The following is a 22,029-nucleotide window of genomic DNA, read 5'->3' on the forward strand; positions in this document are numbered from 1 at the left end:
GGAATGGATAATGTGAACGTAGAGCAAGCAGTCTCTTAGTCTGGCCTAACTTTGTGAGAACTTTTCAAATTCTGTTTCCAAGTACCCAATTCTTCTGTTACAAAGTGAAAGCAGCCACAGACAATATGTAAAGGACACATCTCATATGGGTGTGTCCCAGTAAAGCTTTATTTACAAAATCAGGTGGTAGTCTGGATTTGGCCCATGGGTCACAGTTTGTCCATCCCTTCTCTGGACTATGTCCATGTTTGGGAGTGCCTCCTGGAACTGCAGCAAGCATTTTGCTACCAGCCTGAGAATGGAGATGGACAGGTGCAGATAAAGACCCCTGGTGCCTTGATGGGAGCCTCTAATCCTGATACACCTGAAATCCACCCTCACTCTGTGCTCCTTATCTGGTGAGATATGAGATTTCCTTTTCATTTACGTCTGCTTGAGTGGGCTCTTCTCTTACTTGCAGCCCACAGCATCCTAGCTGTCATATTTCCCTGAAAGGAAATGCTCCCCTGGGTCTATTTCCCTCTCTAGCTTTAGTGGAATAGCAAATGTAGTGAAGGCTGGAAGCAGTAGGAGAAATAAGGAAAAAAGAAATGCCTGCTTACTGAAGATTTCCCAGAGCAAGAATTCACTTTAATTTGGGAGATTTTAAAATCCTTTAGGAATTGCTATACTGTGGAATACCCTGAACTGATGCGTCACAGTAGCATTTAAAGAGGCTTGTGGATGACAGGGATACAGTTCCCTCCCCTGTTTAATGGCCTAACTTGACTGAGTCACCCATTTGATCTGTCCTTCGTTTGTGTCTTATTGTTTCATAACGTGTAAATTTTATCTCTACCAATTTAGAGAGAAGCTCTTTTACAGCAGGAAACTTTTTGTAGATCTCATAGAATTGGGCACTCAGAAAGCATACAAAAAATGCATTAACTGAATTTTTCAAGGGGTATTTTCATGAACATATTATAGAAATAAGAAGCATTTGAGGTCATTTTAAACAGCCCTAGTCTGGTTTCAGCCACCTATGCTCCCTCCCCTGAAATCTATTGAATCTATCTGCGAAATGTTTTTAAAATTTAACAAATGTTTGAATTATTGATTCATTCTCTCTCTAAGGGGAATATTTTCCCTCACCAAAACTTGTACAGTATAAAGTCGTACCATGGGACCCCACTCTTCTAGCACGTGGTTGTTGCAATCAGCATCTTATAATATGCACAAGTTTATCCTTCTTTTTCTAAGATTAACAAGACATTCATTGTTATGTGTGAATATCAGAGGTTGGCCTGTAATTGGGGCAATTTTCCAACATTGTTGGGTAAAATAATTAAAGTAGTAGGCAAGGAGATGAAATTAGATTATTATGGGAAACAAGAAAAAAAAAGAGAAAAGATCAGTCTGGTTTAGACTTGCCTTAATTACAGCCTATATGCAATGAAATGCGGTAATTTGATCCTAGTTGATTTAATGGTATAATCCCTTTTTTGCACTAGTAAATAGCCCCAAATTGCCTTTTGTGTGAATTATGTTACAAGAAATGTGTAATTCTATCAGAGAGACTGCTTAAATAAAAGAGGTAGAATTTTAAAGGTGGCCTTTAAAAAAAATGGGAATTTTTTTTAATTGAGATTACTACAGACTCTAAGCAACTTTTAAAAAAATTAGAGATTTATTTTTCTGACTATGTAAATAATATGTACATACTGTAGAAAGTACGAAGAAGAAACTAAAAATTATGCATAAGCTCAAAATCCAAAGATAACCACTGTAAAAATTCTGGGGCAGTTCCTTCTAGCCTCTCTCTCGAACATAGAAAGAAGATAGATCTATTTTAAGATCTATGGTTAAGATCATATTGCACATCATAAACATCTTCACATACCATTAAGAATTTTTCATTAAGCTTTGTAGATAATCTTTTATTTTAGTTATTTTCCAGTACACTATATCCTCCCCCTCCATTTCGGTTTAAAAGATAAAACACTCATGGCATTGAAAAGACATTTAAAGTAAAAAATATTCACAATTCTATTATTCTAGTATAACTATTCTCGTTTTTCCTACTTTTTCCTTTACAGAGTGGAAGCTATTTTGTATTTCTATTACATAGCAAATTCCTCTCAGTTCACTCGTGGAACTCTTTCTTCAGAGAACATCTTATGGCAGTGGTTCTCAAAGTGTGGACCATGATGAGCAGCAGCAGCAGCATTACATAGGAATTTGTTAGAAATGCAAATTCCAGACCTACCGGGAACAGAAATAAGGGCAGGGGATTGGGGGGGAGGACGAAGAGGCAGCAATCTGTTTTTTTTTTTAACAAGCCATCCAGGCAGTTCTGCTTCACACTAAGCTTGGAGAACCACTGTCCTCTGGGATCAACATTCTGCAGAACATCCTTTGAAAAACAATCTGCAAATTGCCTTTCTGACCAGTCTCTATATTTTCTGGAAGGTTATAGATACAAATTGCTGGCTGCCTCTGTTCTCTCGAGGGTCGAACAGGGATATTAGCTGCAAGTGTTTTGTAAACTATTAAGTGGTGAAGTGATATATAGATATGAGTTACTGTTACAGTGACCTCAAGTTTAAGCCGAAAGATTTGTATTACTAAGCTCTGGGGAAAGCCAAGTGGAATGTGGACACACATGGTTCTTAGCATTCACATATTCAACTTTTATGCAACCTGATTTCCACACATTACAATGCCACCCCTAAAATGCCTTTCCCACACCAAATCTGGAATTTCCTACACTTGCACTTTAATGAGCAATTTGAGGTATCCCCTGGCTGCACCACCTGCCAACCCACAGCTCTGCTTTGGCAGGGTCACATCTTTTTCTATTTCGCAGTTTCGGGGCATATTTTATTGCATCTGCATCTTGCCATTATTATTTACAAAGAAAATAAGAGAGAAACAGTAAGAGACACAGTCCTCAGCCATGTTTAGTTTCTATTACATTTCTTCGGCAGTCAGATTACGATTGTTCCTATTTTTGTTTTATGCATGCAATAGCCTTTCAAATATCACCTCATTACCCAAATGAGTATTTCTTTCGGGTTCTCCTCTGCTCCCTGTGTTAGCCCGGCTTCCTCTGGTCAGAGTGTTCTTGCTCCTTCTTAGTCTTGATGTCTAGTGTTCCTCAGATGCCTGGTAATCCCTAGTTGTCTGTTCACATTTTTATGATTTTAGGTACCTAGTGTGGGCTCCCTCTGCAGCTGCTCGGGCTTGTCTCCCCTAAAAGAAAGGGTGGATGTGATTTTCACGTAAGTGGGTAGGGCCTTGACCAAGAGACTCCACTTTAGGGACTTGAGTCTGGGGCCTGGGGCAGACAGGCAGGCTGAAGACCCCTTACTATCTTTACTCCCATCTCTTCCCCTCGTTGCCAGGCAAGAAGGACTATACTTTGGCAGTGGAGGACTTCTTTTCACCTAAGCAAAGATGACTTATGTTTTTTATTCTTTCTGAGTCCATTCTGGAAGTTTCGATTGATCTCTCTCAGCCCCCTACTCCCACACATCAGTATCCCTCCCCAGTAGGAAGTTCACATTATTTGGGAGGATGTTCTCTTGGGGTTTGAGCTCAGGGTCTAAGGCTGCTGCTACAGCTGACTACTCAATGGTGGTGGTGATGGGGGGGGTCAGGGACATGACTGGCTTTGCTGTTCTGGATGAAGGTCTATAATTAATTATCCGGATAATTTTAATTAATTATCCAGATAATTAATTATCTCAGGGCCCCCTACTGCTCTTGACTTGTAGTCACTCTGACCCTGAGCTGGGAGTTTCTTTCAATCTTTTATCTTTCCAATCCAATCTATTTTTTATAGATTTCTCTAGAATGATGGTTCTCTAAGTATAGTGCCTGAAGCAGCAGCATCAGCAACACCTGGGAACTTGTTAGAAATGCAAATTGTTTATCCATAACACTGCTGACGAGCATATGGTTGTTTCCAGATTTTTAAGTATTACAAATAAAGCTGCTGTGAACATTCTTGTATGGGTGTTTCTGTGGACATATCTTTTCACTTCTATTGGGTAAATACCTAGAAGTGGAATGGTAAGCCAAATCCGATCTGATGCAATCCAAAAATTCTTCATAATTATGATCCACTGATGACACAGTGTTGTGAATTGGTTCCTTTTATAGTTTCCAGGTAGAATACAAGGAGTCCAAAATACTGCATTTGGGACATACATATACTAAAAAACTATCCGTTGTTTACCTGAAATCCAAATTTAACTGGGTATCCTGTATCTTTTTTCTTATTTTTTTGCTAAATATGTCATCCCTAACTCCTCTTTATTATCATGTATGTTATTTTGAGGGTTTTGGAGGGTGAGAGAAGCAGGATGGACTTGTATGATCATTCCACCATCCTGATCTCAGATAAAAATCTGGTGGAAAACTGACAGCATCGTAATCCACTTATTAGTCTTCACGTTCCTCTGCAAGATACCCTCCCAAGCCAGCGACAAATTACCATCAGAAAGTTTTCCTTCCTAACACTAAATCAATATCTTATGTCTACAAAATGTCATTTCAAATAGGCTAAGAGCAGAATTTGAGGTCAGAAATGACTTTAGATAAGAAATTTTATTGTCTATTGTTAATGTTTAATTTGTGTTTTGAACATTTTTAATAATCACATATATTGCGTAAAACTCAGGTTTCTATTTTTAATCCAAGATTAAAACATTTATAGCATATACTAGGGACTTTATAAATTTTTAGCTTTGGGGGATAAAAATTCCTCACATAACCTGTAAGGCTATTGCTTGATTTTTATAGATTAAACTTTTCATATAAATTTTCAGAAACTCATTAAACACAAAAATAGAACTGCCTCCAAAAAGATGTAATGGGCAGAAGAAAAATTTAGATGTAACCATTAGGCCCTCGGGCTAGAAAAATAAATATTTAGGTGTTTTATTAGCTTTCTAGCAAGCTTAACCAATTTTGTTACCCTATCATAAGTTTTTACTTGATAAAGCATCCTAGTGTGTAGCTACTTCTCTCTTAGCAGTTATGGATGTTATGAAGTTATTATATATTCTTCCTATGAGTATTTTAGACTTGCATTTTTTTGTCCTGTAATTTTTAAAATGTGGGCTCCTTCTATTCAACTGTTCTGGTACAATCTCTTGTGGTGAGTTGGTGGAAAGACACCACCCTGGTTTTGAGGCTTCTGGCAGAACATTACTCTTGTGGGGCTGTGGTTGCTCCTAAGTTATTGCTGAGAAATCACGTCCAAGGCCTGTCCTCAGTTTGGGTTTTGCCTATGTATTAAATATTGTTAGTGGTTTTAGTCCCTTCATTGTTCCTATTTGAATAAAATGAAAATTCCTGTCAAACAGGATTTCCGTAGGTGGTGGGAAGACATCTAAGTCCAATAAAGCCCAGGTTGCTTTGCATATATTGCATTTACTTCTGCTTTCCTCAGCCATTCTCTAGACAAGACAAGACAAGAGAAACTCTGCCTCTAAATATTTTCTCATATCTGGTAGAAACATTAATGATAATAAAAATAATAATCAACATTTAATGATATACCAGGTTAAGTACTAGTCTAAGAATTTAACATGTATTTCTTGCTGGGTAAGAATCATAATCACAACCAGTACAACTTATTAAGTAAGCCCCATCTATAAGCGAGGTGCTTTATGTACATTACTCAATCTTCACAACTTTAAAATTTTTTTTTTCTTTGAGGAAGATTAGCCCTGAGCTAACATCTGCCACCAATACTTCTCTTTTTGCTGAGGAAGACTGGCCCTGAGCTAACATCCATGCCCATCTTCCTCTACTTCATATGGGGGATGCCTGCCACAGCATGGCTTGACAAGCAGTGTGTAGGTCTGTACCTGGGATCCAAACAGGTGAACCCTGGGCCTCCGAAGCAGAACGTGTGAACTTAACCGCTGCGCCACCAGGTCGGCCCCCATATCGACTTTTTGAGAGAGGTATTTAGAGATCAGGAAACTGAGGCACTGACAAGTTAAGAAGCATGTCCAAGATTATATGGGTGGTATATCATAGAATTGGCATTTAAACCCAGACTCTCAAGGCTTTTTCATGTAATGCTGTTGAATCAATTTTCATACCTAAAAAAGCACTTGGTCACTTATTGTCTTATTTCATTTTGACAAGAATGTCTGTGGGAAGAAAAGATGATCCTATTATCTCCATGTTAAAGGTAAGGAAAATGAGATGCAAGAGGATAAATGACTTGCTCATCCTCACACATTAATGGTAGAGTCAGCCCGGATTCCCCACTTTCTGGCCATTAATGCTTTTCTGCTACCCACCCACCCTGTGACCGGGTGAGGTCATGTAAAGAGAATATAGTTTTAAATCCTTCCACTGAAAGCAAACCTTAAGAGGGTCATCATCCTTGAAATCTTAGTTCCCACATAGTCATTGTTTATACCTAGTCTAATCGCAGTGAGGAAAGAGGCAGTTTAAATATCCAAGAACCCAGGGAGCTTTAGTTTGTGCCAGCAAACATTGATCTTCAAAGATAGACAGAGTCCCAACAGTTTTACATTCCAAACCACACTTCCCAATAAAAATGATCCTCCACAGCAAGTTCCAAAGTAAGCTCCAGGCCTGGATCCCAGGCCACGAGTTCTATGAGAGGGCGTCATCCACAACCCACCGGAAATTTGGCAAGTTGTTTAGACAACCCGTCTCCATCAAGCTGCCTTTGATGGTAAAGCCAGATGGGCTTCTCTGGGCATCAGCTGACCTTCTCCTGCTCACCTTTGAAGGGCTCTCCTCTTCTTTGACCCTTCCCTTCCTGGTCACCTCTTCCATGCACAAATGCTTCTCCTTGCCAAGAAGATACATTGACTCAAATGATCATACAAACATGCTAATAACAATTTACCTTGGCAAGTCAAGGCTGTGTCACTTCAGGTCTCTAGAAAATCGCCTCCAACTACTTGACAGCCCTATCCACTTACCAGAGTTCTTAAAACCTAGATGCAGGTTGAGCCCAGATTCTAATTTCAAATCTCCGTTGGCTCACACTTGGGATATGTTCTGTCTTCCATCTCCAGCTGGCCCACTATCATGACCTTTCCTCTGGAATGAACACTTCCCTACATTCATCTTCACATTCCTCCCACTTAGACTAGTGGAATTTATAGCTTGCTAACTCAGCCTTGCCCCAAAGAGCAAGCAAAAGGGAACTGGGTTCAGGGTCTGCCTGCTAGGCAACAAACAGCCAAAGCTCCAGTTTTTTACCTTTTCCGGCAATTTTCGTCTCCTTTGTCCTCCTTCACCATTTGAAAGACTTGCCTCCTAAAGGTCTCTGCTTAACTTTTTCAACACCCCGTACTTGATCACTGCCTGGTTAAGGTTCAGCAAAAAACAAGGCCTAAAGAAAGTTTGTGAATCAGAGTCTTTCCCTCCTTCAAGCTAATCCCCAGAAATCTAGTAGGAGGTGTTCTTGAAAGATGCATTAATTCTTTTAGGCCACTATGGTGTCATTAGGTAAATCACTGCCTATAAAACAACCTGTGAAATTGGGTAAACTTCTACTCCACTGACTCAATGGTAGTGTAGAGGCCCCTAAGAGTTCACAAGACTTTTTTGGGGTAGGTGGGGAGGAAGATTGGCTCTGAGCTAACACCCATTGCCAATCTTCCTCTTTTTGCTTGAGGAAGACTGTCCCTGAGCTAACATCTCTGACAATCTCCCTCTATTTTGTATGTGGGATGCCACCACAGCATGGCTTGATGAGCAGAGTGTAGGTCTGTGCCCAGGATCTGGACCCGTGAACCCTGGGCTGCCGAAGTGGAGCACATGAACTCAACCACTAGGCCATCGGGCTGGCCCTCACACAACTTTTAAGGGTTCCGGAAAGCAACAAAAACAAAGAAAGGATCTCATCAAGTCAGTGTCCCCTCAGCCATTTCCTGTTTTACAGAAAGCAGACACTTGGACTCACTCACTCATTCATTCAACAAACATTCTTTGTGTGCCTGCTTGGAGCCAAGTATGAGTTAGGTGCTGAGGGTACATTCAGGTAAACACAAAATAACAAAAATCTCTGCCTTCAAAGAGTCCCAGAGGCTGAGGAAGGATTCAAGCCTCAAGCTCCATTTCTTTTTCTGGTGGCTTGACCTGTCCTGACCAACTACTGGAAACTGGAAAAGTATTGCCCCTCTCTTCTCCTTTAATCCCTCACCCCTACGACAGTTAGGTGGAAATAGAGACAGACCAGGTGCAAATTCCCCTCCCCTCCTAGTATTCGTCATTTCTTAACCTCTAGTCACCTCAGTTACCTTGTCCAAATAATATTAGGTAATATCTAATGTCTCTTTTGAAAGGTTGTTGAGATGATTAAGAATAATGTAAGTAAAGTGCCTGGCACACAGTGACTGTTTGATAAACAATGGCAGCTATTTTTAAGAAATGGAATGAAATACATAGTTGCCCGATAAACAGTAGCTATTAATATGGTAGATCTCTGTCTTCAATCCCAAAGTCAAAGAGCTGATGTATCAAGGTGAGGATTAATGGATGTGGAAGATTATTTTTCTTGGCTCCTTGCTCATCCTGTATCATGCAAATCCTGTTTGTGCAAGCCTTTCTGTTTTGTCCTAAGGAGTTCAGGGTGTGTCTCCCCCTCAGGCTGGCCAAATTCTACCTGCTGAAGCTTGCTGTGCAGGCAGAGGTCAAGCAGTTGGCAAAGTCAAGCCAGCCAGCTGCTGTGAAGTGATACTTCTGAAGGAAATGCTGGATCGGTTCTACAGGGAGTTGCAAACTGCAGCCTGGATTAACCCAGGCTGTTCATCAATGTGCCTCAGCTGCTCATCCACTCTCTGCCGGGCAGCTGGGCAAGAACTCCAGGACTGCCACTCCCCACTGCCCAGAATGGCCAGAGGGAACAGTGGAGATTCCTGATCAGTACATGCTCTCTTTCCCAGAAAAGGGATTAAGCATGCCCTGACAAAGTTTACTCTTCCATCATTCTTTCTTGGGGAGTGAAGTGGGAGAGAAAAGGGACCTGAGTGGTCCCTTCCTCCACCCCCTTAAAAATCCCTTCAAGCTGCTCCATTCTGCCATCAAACACTGGATCTGAGCAAGCAATCTAAAGACATCAAATGCGTCTGTGCTCTTGGCAAAATGAGGAACACAATGCCAACCTCAGAGGGTTGCTATAAGAAGTAAATGAAAGGTCATATGGGAAAGCATTTACCAAACTGCCTGGCACATGGTCAGTACACATTACATGCTAATTTTCCCTTTTTCTTAATAATTTTGTGAGGTGGTATTGCATAGTGTGAGAAAAACAAGCCCATGAGTCTCCATCAGAACTCTCTCATTGTAGGTGACCCAAACCTGACTCAAACTAGATTAGAAAACAAACAAAAAAGGAATTCATTGGCTCATGGAACTAATAGGCATGGCTAGATCTAGAGGCTCAAATGAAGTTTTGAGGGCTCTGTTTCTCTTTCTCTGTCTCTTAGCTGGCTCTGCTTCTTTTTGCTGTTGGCCTCGTTCTCTCCTGCCACAGACAGCATCTCTCCACGTGGGAAGGAAGATAGCCATGGGAATCATGATCCAAAAGTTAGAGCCACGCACACTGTCTCCCAGTATCCAGGAATTAAATCGCATGGCAGGACTTCGGCCCTTTATAGGTCACATGCCCATCCTTTAGCCCAGGAGTTAACAAACTATGACCCACAGGCCAAATCCAGCCTGCCTCCTGCTTTTGGATGGTTTGCAAGCTAAGAATGGTTTTGCCACGTTTAAATGATTGGAAAAAAAACAAAAGAAGGACAATATTTTGTAACACTTGAAAATTATATGAAATTCAAATTTCATTGTCCATATATTTCAGTTTTAATAGACACACCACACCCATTCATCTACGTATTGTCTATGTCTGTTTTCCACTACAACAGTAGAATTGAGTAGTGGTGACAGAGACCATATTGCCCATAAAGCCTAAAATATTGCTATCTGCTCTTTACAGAAAAATTCTGCTGATGCTGCCCTGGACCAATCACGGTAAACAAGAAGATAGGACGCTCTGATTGGCCAAATATGAGTCATGTGCCCACTCCACTAGCTGGGAGACAGGTAGAATAAGCAGAATAACAATACTTTATACTTGTCAAGCACTTACAATGTCAGGCACTGCTGTAAGCACTTCATTTGTATTAGCTTATTTAATTTTTGCAAGAACTTTTTTTTTTTGAGGACGATTAGCTCTGAGCTAACTGCTGCCAATCCTCTTTTTGCTGAGGAAGACTGGCCTTGAGCTAACATCCATGCCCGTCTTCCTCTACTTTATACGTGGGACGCCTACCACAGCATGGCTTTTGCCAAGCAGTGCCATGTCTGCACCTGGGATCCGAACCAGTGAACCCCAGGCCACCGAAGTGGAACGTGTGCACTTAACCGCTGCACCACCAGGCTGGCCCCTTTGCAAGAACTTTTATCATCCCCATCTGATCGCTAAAGAAGCTAAGGCACAGAAAGGTTAAGGAATCTGTCCAAATTTACCTAGCTAATAAGAGGTAGAGCTGTGATTTGAACCAGGCTCTCTCGCTCCAGAGTTTACTCTTTGACTGCTATAGGGTCTGTTCTAGAAAAACAATGGCGGGTAGGATGGTTTCCTGGGTAAAGAGGGGAGCTGGGGAAAAGAAACAGATGTCCATAACAGTGTCAGATCAATACAAGCTTGAAAATCTCTTACTCAACTTCTTAGGACCTTAGTTTTTTCATTTGGTGTTAAGTAGAGTTGCATGGTGAAGCAATGCCAGAGCCTTGATGAGAAGCCAGGTCTGTCCAACTCAAGTGCCTGGACACAAAAATATCCTCCCATCCGAGAGGATGAAGAGAGAGAAGATATCAAATGGACTGAGCAGAGAGCCTGACACATTGTAGGCACTCAATTAAGGTTAGTTTCTTCTTCCTCTTTCCTGACTTTTCCCATTCACATTATGGAGATATATATGAGCAAGGAATCCATATGAATCCTGGAAGAGTCCTCTTGCTTCTATCTTTTGAGTAAAAAAATTTTTTTAAAAATCTCCCTTTAATCAGTCTTGTTGTCAAAAATGCAGAGCAAAAATAGTAAAGGTTCAGAGAAGGGCAGTGAAAATAATTTGCGGCACGCATGGCAGAAGAGCATGCCATGAAAAGAGGGATTCCAAACCCTGGCATCACTTCATCTGGAAAGGAAAGCTCCCGGAGGCACAATGTTTACAGTATAATAAGCTGACAACAGGTATAGGAAAGACTAATCAGGACCTGGTATTTACTTTTCCCGCAAAATACAAGAACCAGACTGTTTTAACGCATTGTATAATAGCCGTGTCACCTTCCACTTTGGAACACTATCAAAGTGAGCTTTACCCTCCCTTCCTACTGACTATGGTGCCAAACCACACCTCCAGTCCCAATCAGTACACAAGACACTGCACTCTACACGTACTGTTCAGAATCTGGAGATTTCTAGCTGGAAGGTGCGTTGGGGCCATGCAGTCCAGCCTCTTATGTCACTGATGAAACTGAAGCTCAGTAAGGTGAAATGGATTGTCCAAATTTGCATGATGAGCTCATGGCATATCCAGATTTAACTTGGCCCTGGGGTCAGAGGAACTGCATTGAGGTCCTGGCTAGACCTAAATGATCTTTCTGAGACTCAGTATCCCCATTTTTAACATAGTTAAAGAATCAAATAATGAAAGTGGCCTAATTCTCAGTTCACTGTATTGTGTGTTGTGGCTTAATTCTCAGTTCAGTACTTTTCCCTCTAAGCTATTCTGCTCCTTGGAATAGCCTGATGTAGGAAAAGAGAGCAAGGCTGGATTGTCAGAGAGAAAAAAATTGGAAGATGTAGCACCCTTCCCCCCTTTACTTCCCCTCACCAACAATAAAGTACAAACTTCAAAAGAAACAAACTTAAAAACGGTGAACGTTGGACTCAGAGGCCTTTCCCGGAGTGGAACCCTGTGGTCAGATATTGGCCAGGGCAATCCTTGAACAACTTGGTTGCCATCCAAGTCTGTTTTCAGTGGGGAATAAAGTTCATGTTTTGGAGGCAGTATCCTTGACTTTTTTATCCTGTTATTCAAATATTTCCTAATAATCTTCAGCATTTATACACTCAAGAGACCTTGAAGGAAAAGGATGCAGGACTCTAGTCTTTTTTCCTTCCTTTTGCTAATGAATAGATGTTTTCTTTCTGAATTCACTGGCCCTATCACCCTATTTTTTTCACACTCACATAACCCTACAAGAAAGAGGTCAAACAGCCAAATGGGAAACTAAGTTACCAAATTTCAGTTTGGATTTAATGCAATGAGTGCCTTTTTAACATGAAAAACCTAAGTAGAGAGGAATTGAAATTTAAGCAAACACATACATAATGCATAAATTACTGGAATAAGTATGGGTGTTTCTGGTGCCACCTATTGGTCACACTATGAGGCTAAACTATATGAAGTATTGTTGGTCATGAGAATGAATATAAAGTGGAATTTACGCTGTAGCAGGCAAAGTTATGTATTTCAGTAGGCTGGCAGAGTGTTGAAATAGGGTGACTGTTGCTTGAACATTATCTTTAGTCACAGCTACTTGGAATCATAGGACTATTTTGCCAAGTGATTTTAGCCTTGGTTTACTCACCAATTAAATGTGTAGAAAGGAATATATAATGAGGCATAATCTCTGGGAACTCTAAGATTAATGAACCAATACTCAGATTCAAATGACTTTTGTGTTTTGTGATTCAGAACTGGTGTTGGTGCCCTGCCCAGATCCCTTTTACAGCCACAGTGCACGGAGGCAGTTTCCCTGAGCTGCTGGGAGAGTTGGCCAGCACAACTCACAGCTACCCCCTTTTCTGGAGAACTGCCCTTGGCTCAGAGGGAGCCACCTTCAGCAAATGGGACACACCTTGACCAGGGGGCTACGTGCACACATGTACATATACATGGCCTCCACAGCCAGTGGCCAATGACTAACTCTTGTGGGATTAGAAAAGGCCAGCCCTCCTAACCTTAATGTGGGACTAACCCTATGGTGCAATTTGTGCTCCAGAGCTCCCCATGTGATCAAGCTGAAGCTGGACTCCAGCTGAAGCCAAATTCTTGTTTCACTCCTTTCTCCTGTCCTATCTTGTTTCTCTTATTCTCCTTCTTCTTGAAAACACTCAATAAATCCCTTGAACACAACTCATCTCAGGCTCTGTTTCTTGAGGAACCTGACCTAAGACAAGAACTATCCCATGGAAAAACATATCTTTGTAACAATGAAAGCCACAAGAGCAAAACAGCCCTTTGGGTCTATGAATGTGGTTTTCCCCAACATGCTTGGGTGGCCAGCGCTGCGCAAAGCAACCCTCCTCCATATGCAGTGAAGCCCAGACCATAGGACAGCAGCACTCAGGCTGCACTGGGACCAAAGACCTGGGGATAATATAAAATACATCCTGGAAATGGCGCTATGCCTGAGTTTTTGAGAAATGCATTTAGTTTCAAAATAGTACATTCATGCTGGTATTAGACCTCATGCTGCAAGGGCAATGAAAAATAACCTGGAATTGGAAGATTTGAGGCTCTATACATTACTACATGTGCTGGAGGAGCCAGGCTTTTTTGGCTGGTGCCACAGGAGAACCTTGGGGAAAGGAAAAACTCTGCCAGAGGACAATTTTGGAAATCTCATAAAAATTGTTGGTGGATTTAATTGGGTTTTGGTTATAGAAGTTCCAGCTGGTTCTCCAGAAGTGGCAGTGCCAAGTAAGAAGCTGGGAGCTTTGCATCTAGTCAGGCCTGAGTTTGAATTCTCCTCTAACTTACTAACTCAGTTTCCTCATCTACAAATGGGGATCGTAATATTTACCTCCCAAAGCTGTTGGGGGAGGTGGTGGTTAAAAATAGTGTTAGTTCAGCACCTGGTGTCTATTAGTCAGTGAGTAAGAGCAGCTATTTTTCTGAAGTAGAGCTGGAGTGTCTACTGATTAGTCCAGCCTCTCTCACTAATAAAGGTAATATTTTTTGCTTATTTATTTATTTATTTATTCAACTTGTTTGGATCTAGTGGGAAAAAGGATGCTATTTATTGAAGACTCTATTGGACACCCCAGAAAGCTATTTTAGTTTTTTAAATTAATCCTCAGATTACTATGATTCTCAAGTGGTGAAAACCAATGGAAGGGTCTCATACAATGCAAGGCCATCCTGTATGGTTGAGCAGATTGTACAGTGTACAAAGGCGCCCCACTGTGGGCAAGTGGGGCTAACATCAATCCTTTCTTCTCTCACCAAGCCATGAACCCCAAGGGCAGTGGCCACTTACAGGGCATAACTTTACTAATTCTTACAGAAAATGGGCTAGAAGCAGCCCTGACATTGTGAGTGACCTTCATTCTGGGTTAACTCCCTCTTGTGGGCAGAGGGGACCATGAGGACCTTCTGATGAGAATACCTAAGCATCATACCCTCTAGACCCAACTTCTCCCATCTACATGTCCCTACCCTCACAGATAAAGCCTAATAAAGACATTTTAGGCCATAGTAATTCGCTGGCAGGGATCTCCTCAAAATATGGCACCTAGCTCAGATGTTCCTATATTAGTAATCTTCAAGGTAGGGTCTGAAAAATTACCTACACCATCACCTGGGGTATTTGACGGAAAACGCAAGTTCCTGAGGCATACACCTGACCTTCTAGATTCTAGAATCTCTAGAGGTTAAATTAGGGAACAACTATTGAAATAGCATTAATCACTTCTCAGAGGCTTGTTGGCCATAAAGAAGGCTTTCTTGATCAAGGATTCCCTTCATTCACAAAGTCTACATTGGAGTCATGGTGAAGAGCTGAGTGTCCCTTAGAAAGTCATTTCCTCTTGGAAGAAGCCCAAAGATACAAAAAGGCATAGGCTTCCTTTCTCTTGATAACCTCTTTCTACTCCACACCCCATCCCCCCAACATGTATACAAAATTCTCTCTCATAAGGATCCTCCTTCTCTCTCTGTTCCTTGTTTCTGGTCTATGGTATATAGAAGAACATATCCTCCCAGCAGGCAAAGGCAGCTAGGTGATGGCTATCTAACCTTAAAATTCTTGTTTACTTTTCAGAATCACATTAAGCATTTTCCATAGCTCTTCCTAAAGCCCTGGACTACCACAGCTCTACCAAGCAACTTAATTCTTTGCTGGCAATCCTAAGAGTCCGAGAATGTCCACATGATGGGTTTTTAAGTTAATGATGTCTTCAGTATAGCACAGGCCTTAGATAATAGCATTTAATATATAAGCACATCACTGTCAACATAAGGCTTGACAATCAAAGAACCAAACTGAGCTGTCCTATAACGAACAACTAACCACACTATGAGGTACATATCTAGAGTTGTATCAAGTTCATTTTGCCCGGTTCCTAGGTAATTACTTCCTCGTGAGCATCAATGAAGAACAAATTCATTAAGATATAGTCCAAGAAACATTCAACACCCATGCTAGGAGCTAGAGTTGGAAACAAACCTCAATCCTCAAGAAATTTACAATCTAATAGAAGAATGCCTATGGAAGCATTCTGTGTCAAACAGAAGACTATAGCACTTAAGAGATTATCATTATTAAAGAGAGAGTCTTGCACTGTAACTTAGATGCTGAGAAGAAATCTAATATTTACTGATCACCATTAACTTTTCACAACAATCCTACTGGTTTGATTTCTGGGTCAGTTATGATGCCTTTAGGTACAAGAAATAGGAAACCCAACTAAAAGTGGCTTAAAGAAGAAGAAAAATGTATTATCTCATTTAACCACAAGTCCAGACATAAAGATTACTGGAGTTGATTAATTCAGTAGCTCAATCATATCTGCAAGTATCCAGGTCCTTCCCATCTTTCTACTTTCTCATTGTATTAGTCAGGGTTCTTCAGAAAAACAGAACCCATGGGAGAATATATATATATAAACAGATTTATTATAACCAATTGAGTATAGAGGGCTGACTAGTCCCAAGATCTGCAGGTTGAGCTGGCAAGCTGGAGACCCAGGAGAGCTGATGGTGTAGTTCCAGTCTGAAGGCTAGCAGCCTCGAGACCCAGGAAGAGCCAATAGTTCAGTTCGAACCCAAAGGCAGGAAAAAAACTGATGTCCCAGCTCAAAGGCAGTAAGGCAGGAGGAATTTCCTCATTTGCAGGGGAGTGTCAGTCTTTTTATTCTATTTAGGTCTTCAACTGCTTGGATGAAGCCCACCCACATTAGGGAGGGCAATCTGCTTTACTCAGTCTATTGATTTAAATGTTAAACTGATTCAAAAATATCCTCAAAGAAACACCCAGAATAATGTTTGACTAAATATCTGGGCACCCTTTGACCCAGTCAGTTTGACGCATTAAATTAACCATGCATTCATCTTCAGCATTTGGCCTACACCCCTTTTGATAGTAACACGGCAGCAACAGTTCCAGTCATCACATCCTGACACAATATCCAAAAGCTGGAGTAAGAAGAGGTAGATCTTTTTGCCATATCCTTTCTAAAAGTTAGGAAAAATGTTCCAAAAGATGAGCCCTCCAGACCTACCCCCCATTTCTACTTCTATATCATTGGCTAGAATTATATCATGTGCTCATTCCTAAACCAATCACTTGCAAGAAGAAAGATTGACCTCCACGCCCTAAGACTAGGAAAGAGCACATCTTCCTCTGAAGCACTTGATAGCCTGATTTGTTGTTATAAGAAAGGAAGGAAGGTTTGGAGTGGGCAAGTAGGAGTGGGGGAAGGCTACTGGCTACACAATCAACACTGTCTGACATAATTTCTATTATCCCCATTTTAAAGATGTGGACACTGAGGCTCAGAAAGTTTGAGTTAGCATCACACAGCTAATAAACTGTCAAGTTAGAATTTCCAGTCAGATCTCTCTGGCTCTAATTTGCTTGCTCTATTTGCAGGTCTGTTGGTGGACAGACCTAACTCTGCCCTGTCCTGTAACTTGGCCAAGAGCCTTGAACCTTCCAAATCTTTTCTGTCACCCATAACAGACACAACAATAGTCCTTACCTTTTAGAGGATCATATTAACTTTAATAGTGTATGTTAAGCACTTTAGTTACTATTTACTGCCCCACCATAGTATAAAGAGCTACATATTGCACAACTCCAGGCAGCACTATTCCTCTAGAATATAAGATGAATTATGCCCCTGGAATTTCACCATAGCATCCCCCTTAGTAAAAAGCACAGAAAACTTACCTCTAGAATGAGGAATGGAGAACTCTTGGATGTAAGTACTACAACACAAGTAAGTTTTAACTCAATGTCATGACAAAGAGCTGAAGGGAAGCTAACAGAATTTTCCAAGCCCAATGGTAAGGACCTTCATATACGTATCTCTTTAATTCTCCCCAAAACCCTAGGATGATAAAGAAATCTTGTTATTGCTTTTGTTTTTCCTGTAGAGAGTTACTATGGTGGGGCTTAATTCTAAGGAAACAGAATTTCCTGATTTCCTTGCTGGAAGGCATTGTCAGTCAGTCAACATCCTTTCCTGGGGGCTCATTGTGTCCCTTGTGTTCTAAATGCTAAGGCTTCAGCATGATATAGTAAGAACTGATCTATGAAGTCAGAAGACCTGGGCTCTAGCCTTGCTCTGTGTCTGGCTAGCAGTGTCAAAGTGGACAGTCGAGTAACATTTCCTTTTCTCTCTGTATCCACATTTATCTGCAAATGAGGTGATGAGGTAGACTCATTGGTCTCTAAGAACATATTCCAGTTCTGAGGTTCTCTCAGCCACATAACTCCCATCACTCTGGCCTCGTGGGGATGCTATAATTCAGACTTCATCAGCAGGAATGCCTTGGCTTGCCCCTCAAGGGAGGCTTAAACAGTCACAAAAGCAGAAATGAGAAACTCATTCAATACATCTTTTTTGAAACACAAGGGTTGGTCAAAGAGGAAGGAGAAATGGGATGGCTGAGCTAGAGGAGGGACTGGCCACTCTGCAGAGCAAGTCGGCAGGGCGGGTCTAGGTATTCTTAGCGCTTGAGTGGTAATGTGTGGCAGCACTGAGAAAGAGAAAGGGCCTGGTTATACAGAGCGATCCATGACCCAGCTCTCTGTATATGCAGTCTGAAGCCTCAGGTCTGATTAATGGGTTTGCTGTTTACACATAACCCGGTTTCCATAGCAATCCTGGTTTCCCGAGTAAGGAGGTGGAAGGAAGACAGTGTGATGTGGTGGAAACAGTCCTGGAGACAGGGTAAAGGATATCTAGTCTGAACCCTGTCTTGGATAAGTCATCTCCACTCACTGGATCTCAGCTTCTTTATCTGTTAAGTAGGGTTCTACAGAAGATGATCTGGAAGTTTCCTTCCGGGTCTCTGGCAGTGTAACAGATGCTATCAGCTGCAACTGTTTCTTTGCCTGTGTCTGAAAATTGCTTTCTTAAAATGTGTAATTTCTTCTAGTTTTAGAATAGAAATGAAACCCCAGGTATGGATTTTTGAAGGCGAAAGAAATAATGGACAGAAACTAAGGTAGGCCTAAAATTCAGTCAAATTCTTGAAACTGAAACATTGAGGGCTAATGAAGGAAAATCAGATAAAAATGCAGGCATTTGGAAATTCCCAGGATGTGATAAATGAGTGATCCTCAATGTCTGCTCTGGTTGGGGGAGCAATTTTGGTTACCTTAGCAGTACATATCATAAAGACTCCGGAAATAGTTGTTAACTGATTATCTTTACCATAATAATTAGGCAAGAACTAGCTGATTATCAAAGGTTCCTCGTAGTTCTAGCATCTTATGATACATTTCGCACCCACAGGATACTTGTGGAGGCAATGAAGCCATCTAAAGTCAGATGCATAATGGTCAAAAGCACAGGATGTGGAGTCAGGTGTACTTGTGTTGGAATATCAATTCTGCCATTTACTGTCGGACCTCAGGCAAGTTTCTTAACCTCTCAGGGACTCTGTTTCCTCATCTGTAAAATGGGGAGAATAACAGTAGGTACAAAAGAGCTTTGTTCATTTAATAAATATTTACTGACGCAGCCGGCCTGGTGGCGCAGCGGTTAAGTCTGCATGTTCCACTTCGGCGGCCCGGGGTTCGCTGGTCCAGATCCTGGGTGTGGACATGGCACCGCTTGGCAAGCCATCTGTGGTAGGCATCCCACATATAAAGTAGAGGAAGATGGGCACGGATGTTAGCTCAGGGCCAGTCTTCCTCAGCAAAAAGAGGAGGATTGGCAGCCGATGTTAGCTCAGGGCTAATCTTCCTCAAAAAAAAAATTTACTGAGCACCTGCTAGGAACCAGGGATCTATTAGTGAATAACACGGGTAAGACTCTGTCCTTGTGGAGATTCTTTCTAGTTAGGAGAGACAGAAAATTAAGAAGTAAGCAAGTAAACACCCAAGAGAGTGGTAGACATCAATAAGCGCCGTGAAGGAAATAAAACAGGGCTACGAAGTGAGGGACTAAAGGGAAGGATGAGATGTGAGTGCTCAAGGAAGACCTCTCAGAGGAAAGATGTTTGTCAGGAAGGAGCAGCCATGGGAAGATGGAGGAGAGTGACATTCCACGCAGAGGAGATAGCAAAGACCCTACAGTAGGAATTAGCTGGGCATGTTTCAGGAATAGAAGGAAGGTCAATACAGCTGGAGTGTGTTGAGCAAGCAGAGAGTGTGACCAAAGCTGAGGGGTGATGGGGCCAGATCTTACAGGACTTTGTAGGCCTAAGAAATTTTATTCCAGCAGCAATGGGAAAACACTGACAGGTTTTCAGCAGGAGCGGAACGTGGCCTGTGGAAGCTGGTTGGAAAAGATCCCTCTGTTGTGTAGAGAAGAGAGTGTCAATGAGCGATGGTGGAAGCAGAGAGGCCTGTCCGGAGACAGTTGTCCAGGTGAGAGCTGTTGAGGGCTGGACATTGGTGGTGGTGGAGATAGAGAGAACTAATTCAGATTTAGGATATATTGTGGAAGGCATGTGGATTAAATGAGGTAATCTACGTAAAACACCCGGGCACAGTACCTGACAGAAGGGGATTAATTAAGTGCTTGCTACAGATAATATGATCTGGTATAACAAGCCAGTTGCGATTGCATAAATCAAAGAACTGGCAAATACTTAGGTCTCAGAGCAGGTTAGCAAACTGATTCAACCACTATGTATGTGCCACTTGGGCAAGTCACATTTAGGGCCTCGGTTTCCCCATTCATAAAATGAAGAGTGGACCAGATGAACTCTAGGGCAGCTGCTAGAACTCACATTGTGTGAATCTTTTTTGATGGGATCAATCAGTCAGGGTTTGATCAGAGAAGCAGAGTCTCTATGAGAGAGGTTGAATATAGAATTTACAATAAAGGTTAGACCTTACAAAGCTGTGGAAGCCAGTGAAGTACTCTACGCAAGGCATTGCCTCTGTGCCTGGTGTTGGGCCTGAAGTCACTATAGATCAGCCAGGCCTACAATCAAGAAGGAAAGCTGGGCACAAAGTTTGGGAAGTCACAGGAAAATTGGAACCCACAAGGACATACTGGATTCCATGTGTCTCTAACCACCTCTCATCTTGATCATGCAGGTGACCTGCAGAAGCTAGAGCCCTTACCCATGGAGCTACTCACACACCTGCCCAAGAATCAGAGAAGCTCAGGAGGAGACCATGCAGGGCCGGATGCTGCCCTATGCCAACAAGCAAGCCAGCAGATAGACAATGTGCATGAGCTGCCACTGTACCTGGTACCTGACACTGGCTTTCAGAGCATAAAATATTGCTTCACTTCTACCTCCCCAGTCTTGTACCAATTTCTCTTGTGGCCATTTCCAATGTGGGACCATGTAGGGAAGGGAATTCTGAGAAACACAGTTGCACTGTAGCTAAATTGACAGTACAGAGCTACCAGAGTCCACTCCTTATCAACTTGGCATTCATGCACACTTTTTTTTTTGGTGAGGAAGATTGGCCCTGAGCTAACATCTGTTGCCAATCTTCCTCTTTTTGGTTGAGGAAGACTGTCCCAGAGCTAACATCCGTGCCAATCTTCCTCTATTTTGTATGTGGGTTGCAGCCACAGCATGGCTTGATGAGTGGTGTAGGTCTGTGCCTGGGATCCAAACTTGCGAACCCTGGGTTGCTAAAGTAGAGTGCCTGAACTTAACCACTACACCACCAGGCTGGCCCGTGTACACACTTCTTTCAACCATACTTAACTTCTAAATAAAGACAATAGCAAAATCATGCTTCCACTTAACATGACCCAGCTGTCCCCACGCAACTGAAAACATGGTACCCTTCTCCCCAAGAGGGGATCTATAGTTCCCTTTATCCATCTTTGGGTGATATTCATTCTTTTTCTAGCTGAGTCACACTCTCCTTTGATAGCTTGTTACTTAATTCTTTTCTGGTTATATGTTGCTGAAGAACAAATCAACCCAAACCTATAGGTATTGCAATAGACTGAATGTTTGTGTCCCCCTAAAATTCATGCTGATATCCTAATCTTCAACGTGTTGTATTTGGAGGTGGGGGCTTCGGGAATTGATTAGGTCATAAGGGCAGAGACGTCATGAATAGGATTAATGTCCTTATAAAAGAGACCCTAGAGAGTTCCCTTGTCCTTTCCGCCATGAGAGGATACAGCAAAAAGACGGCCATCTATGAACCAGGATGTGGGCCCTCACCAGACACTTAATCTGCTGGTGCCTTGATCTTGGACTTTTTAGCATCCAGAACTGTGAGAAATAAATTTCTGTTTAAAAGCCACCCAGTCTGTGGTATTTTGTCATAGCAGCCCAAATGTACTGAGATTGGCATAAAACAATAACCATTGTGGATTTTGTGTGAGGAACTTGGAAAGGGCACAGCAAGGATGGTTCTTCTATGCCCCACAATGTCTGGGCTGGGATGACTCAAATAGCTGGGGGTAGGAACAGCTGGGGCCAGAGAATTCACTTCCCAAATGGCTTCTTCATTCACACTTCTGGCACTTCAGCTGGGATGGCTGAAGGACGGGCTCATCCGGGACTATTAACCAGAAAGCCTACATGT

At 41.9% G+C, this 22,029-nt stretch overlaps 1 protein-coding gene and 1 long non-coding RNA gene across 3 annotated transcripts in view; one reads left to right on the forward strand and one right to left on the reverse strand.

Moving 5' to 3' along the window:
- Positions 1–22,029, reverse strand: part of LOC103564605 (uncharacterized) — a 58,094-nt gene that overhangs the window by 30,717 nt on the left and 5,348 nt on the right. The gene's annotated exons all lie outside the window — the stretch shown is intronic.
- LOC139084037 (uncharacterized) lies at positions 205–21,744 on the forward strand. Its single transcript, XM_070624624.1, has 5 exons — positions 205–398; positions 18,447–18,515; positions 18,806–18,926; positions 19,770–19,884; positions 20,563–21,744. The coding sequence occupies exons 1-5, from the start codon at positions 205–207 to the stop codon at positions 20,856–20,858; spliced, it is 795 nt and encodes a 264-aa protein (XP_070480725.1). The 3' UTR covers positions 20,859–21,744.

Source organism: Equus przewalskii, chromosome 6, assembly GCF_037783145.1.
Source record: "Equus przewalskii isolate Varuska chromosome 6, EquPr2, whole genome shotgun sequence".
Classification (NCBI taxonomy): Eukaryota; Metazoa; Chordata; class Mammalia; order Perissodactyla; family Equidae; genus Equus; species Equus przewalskii.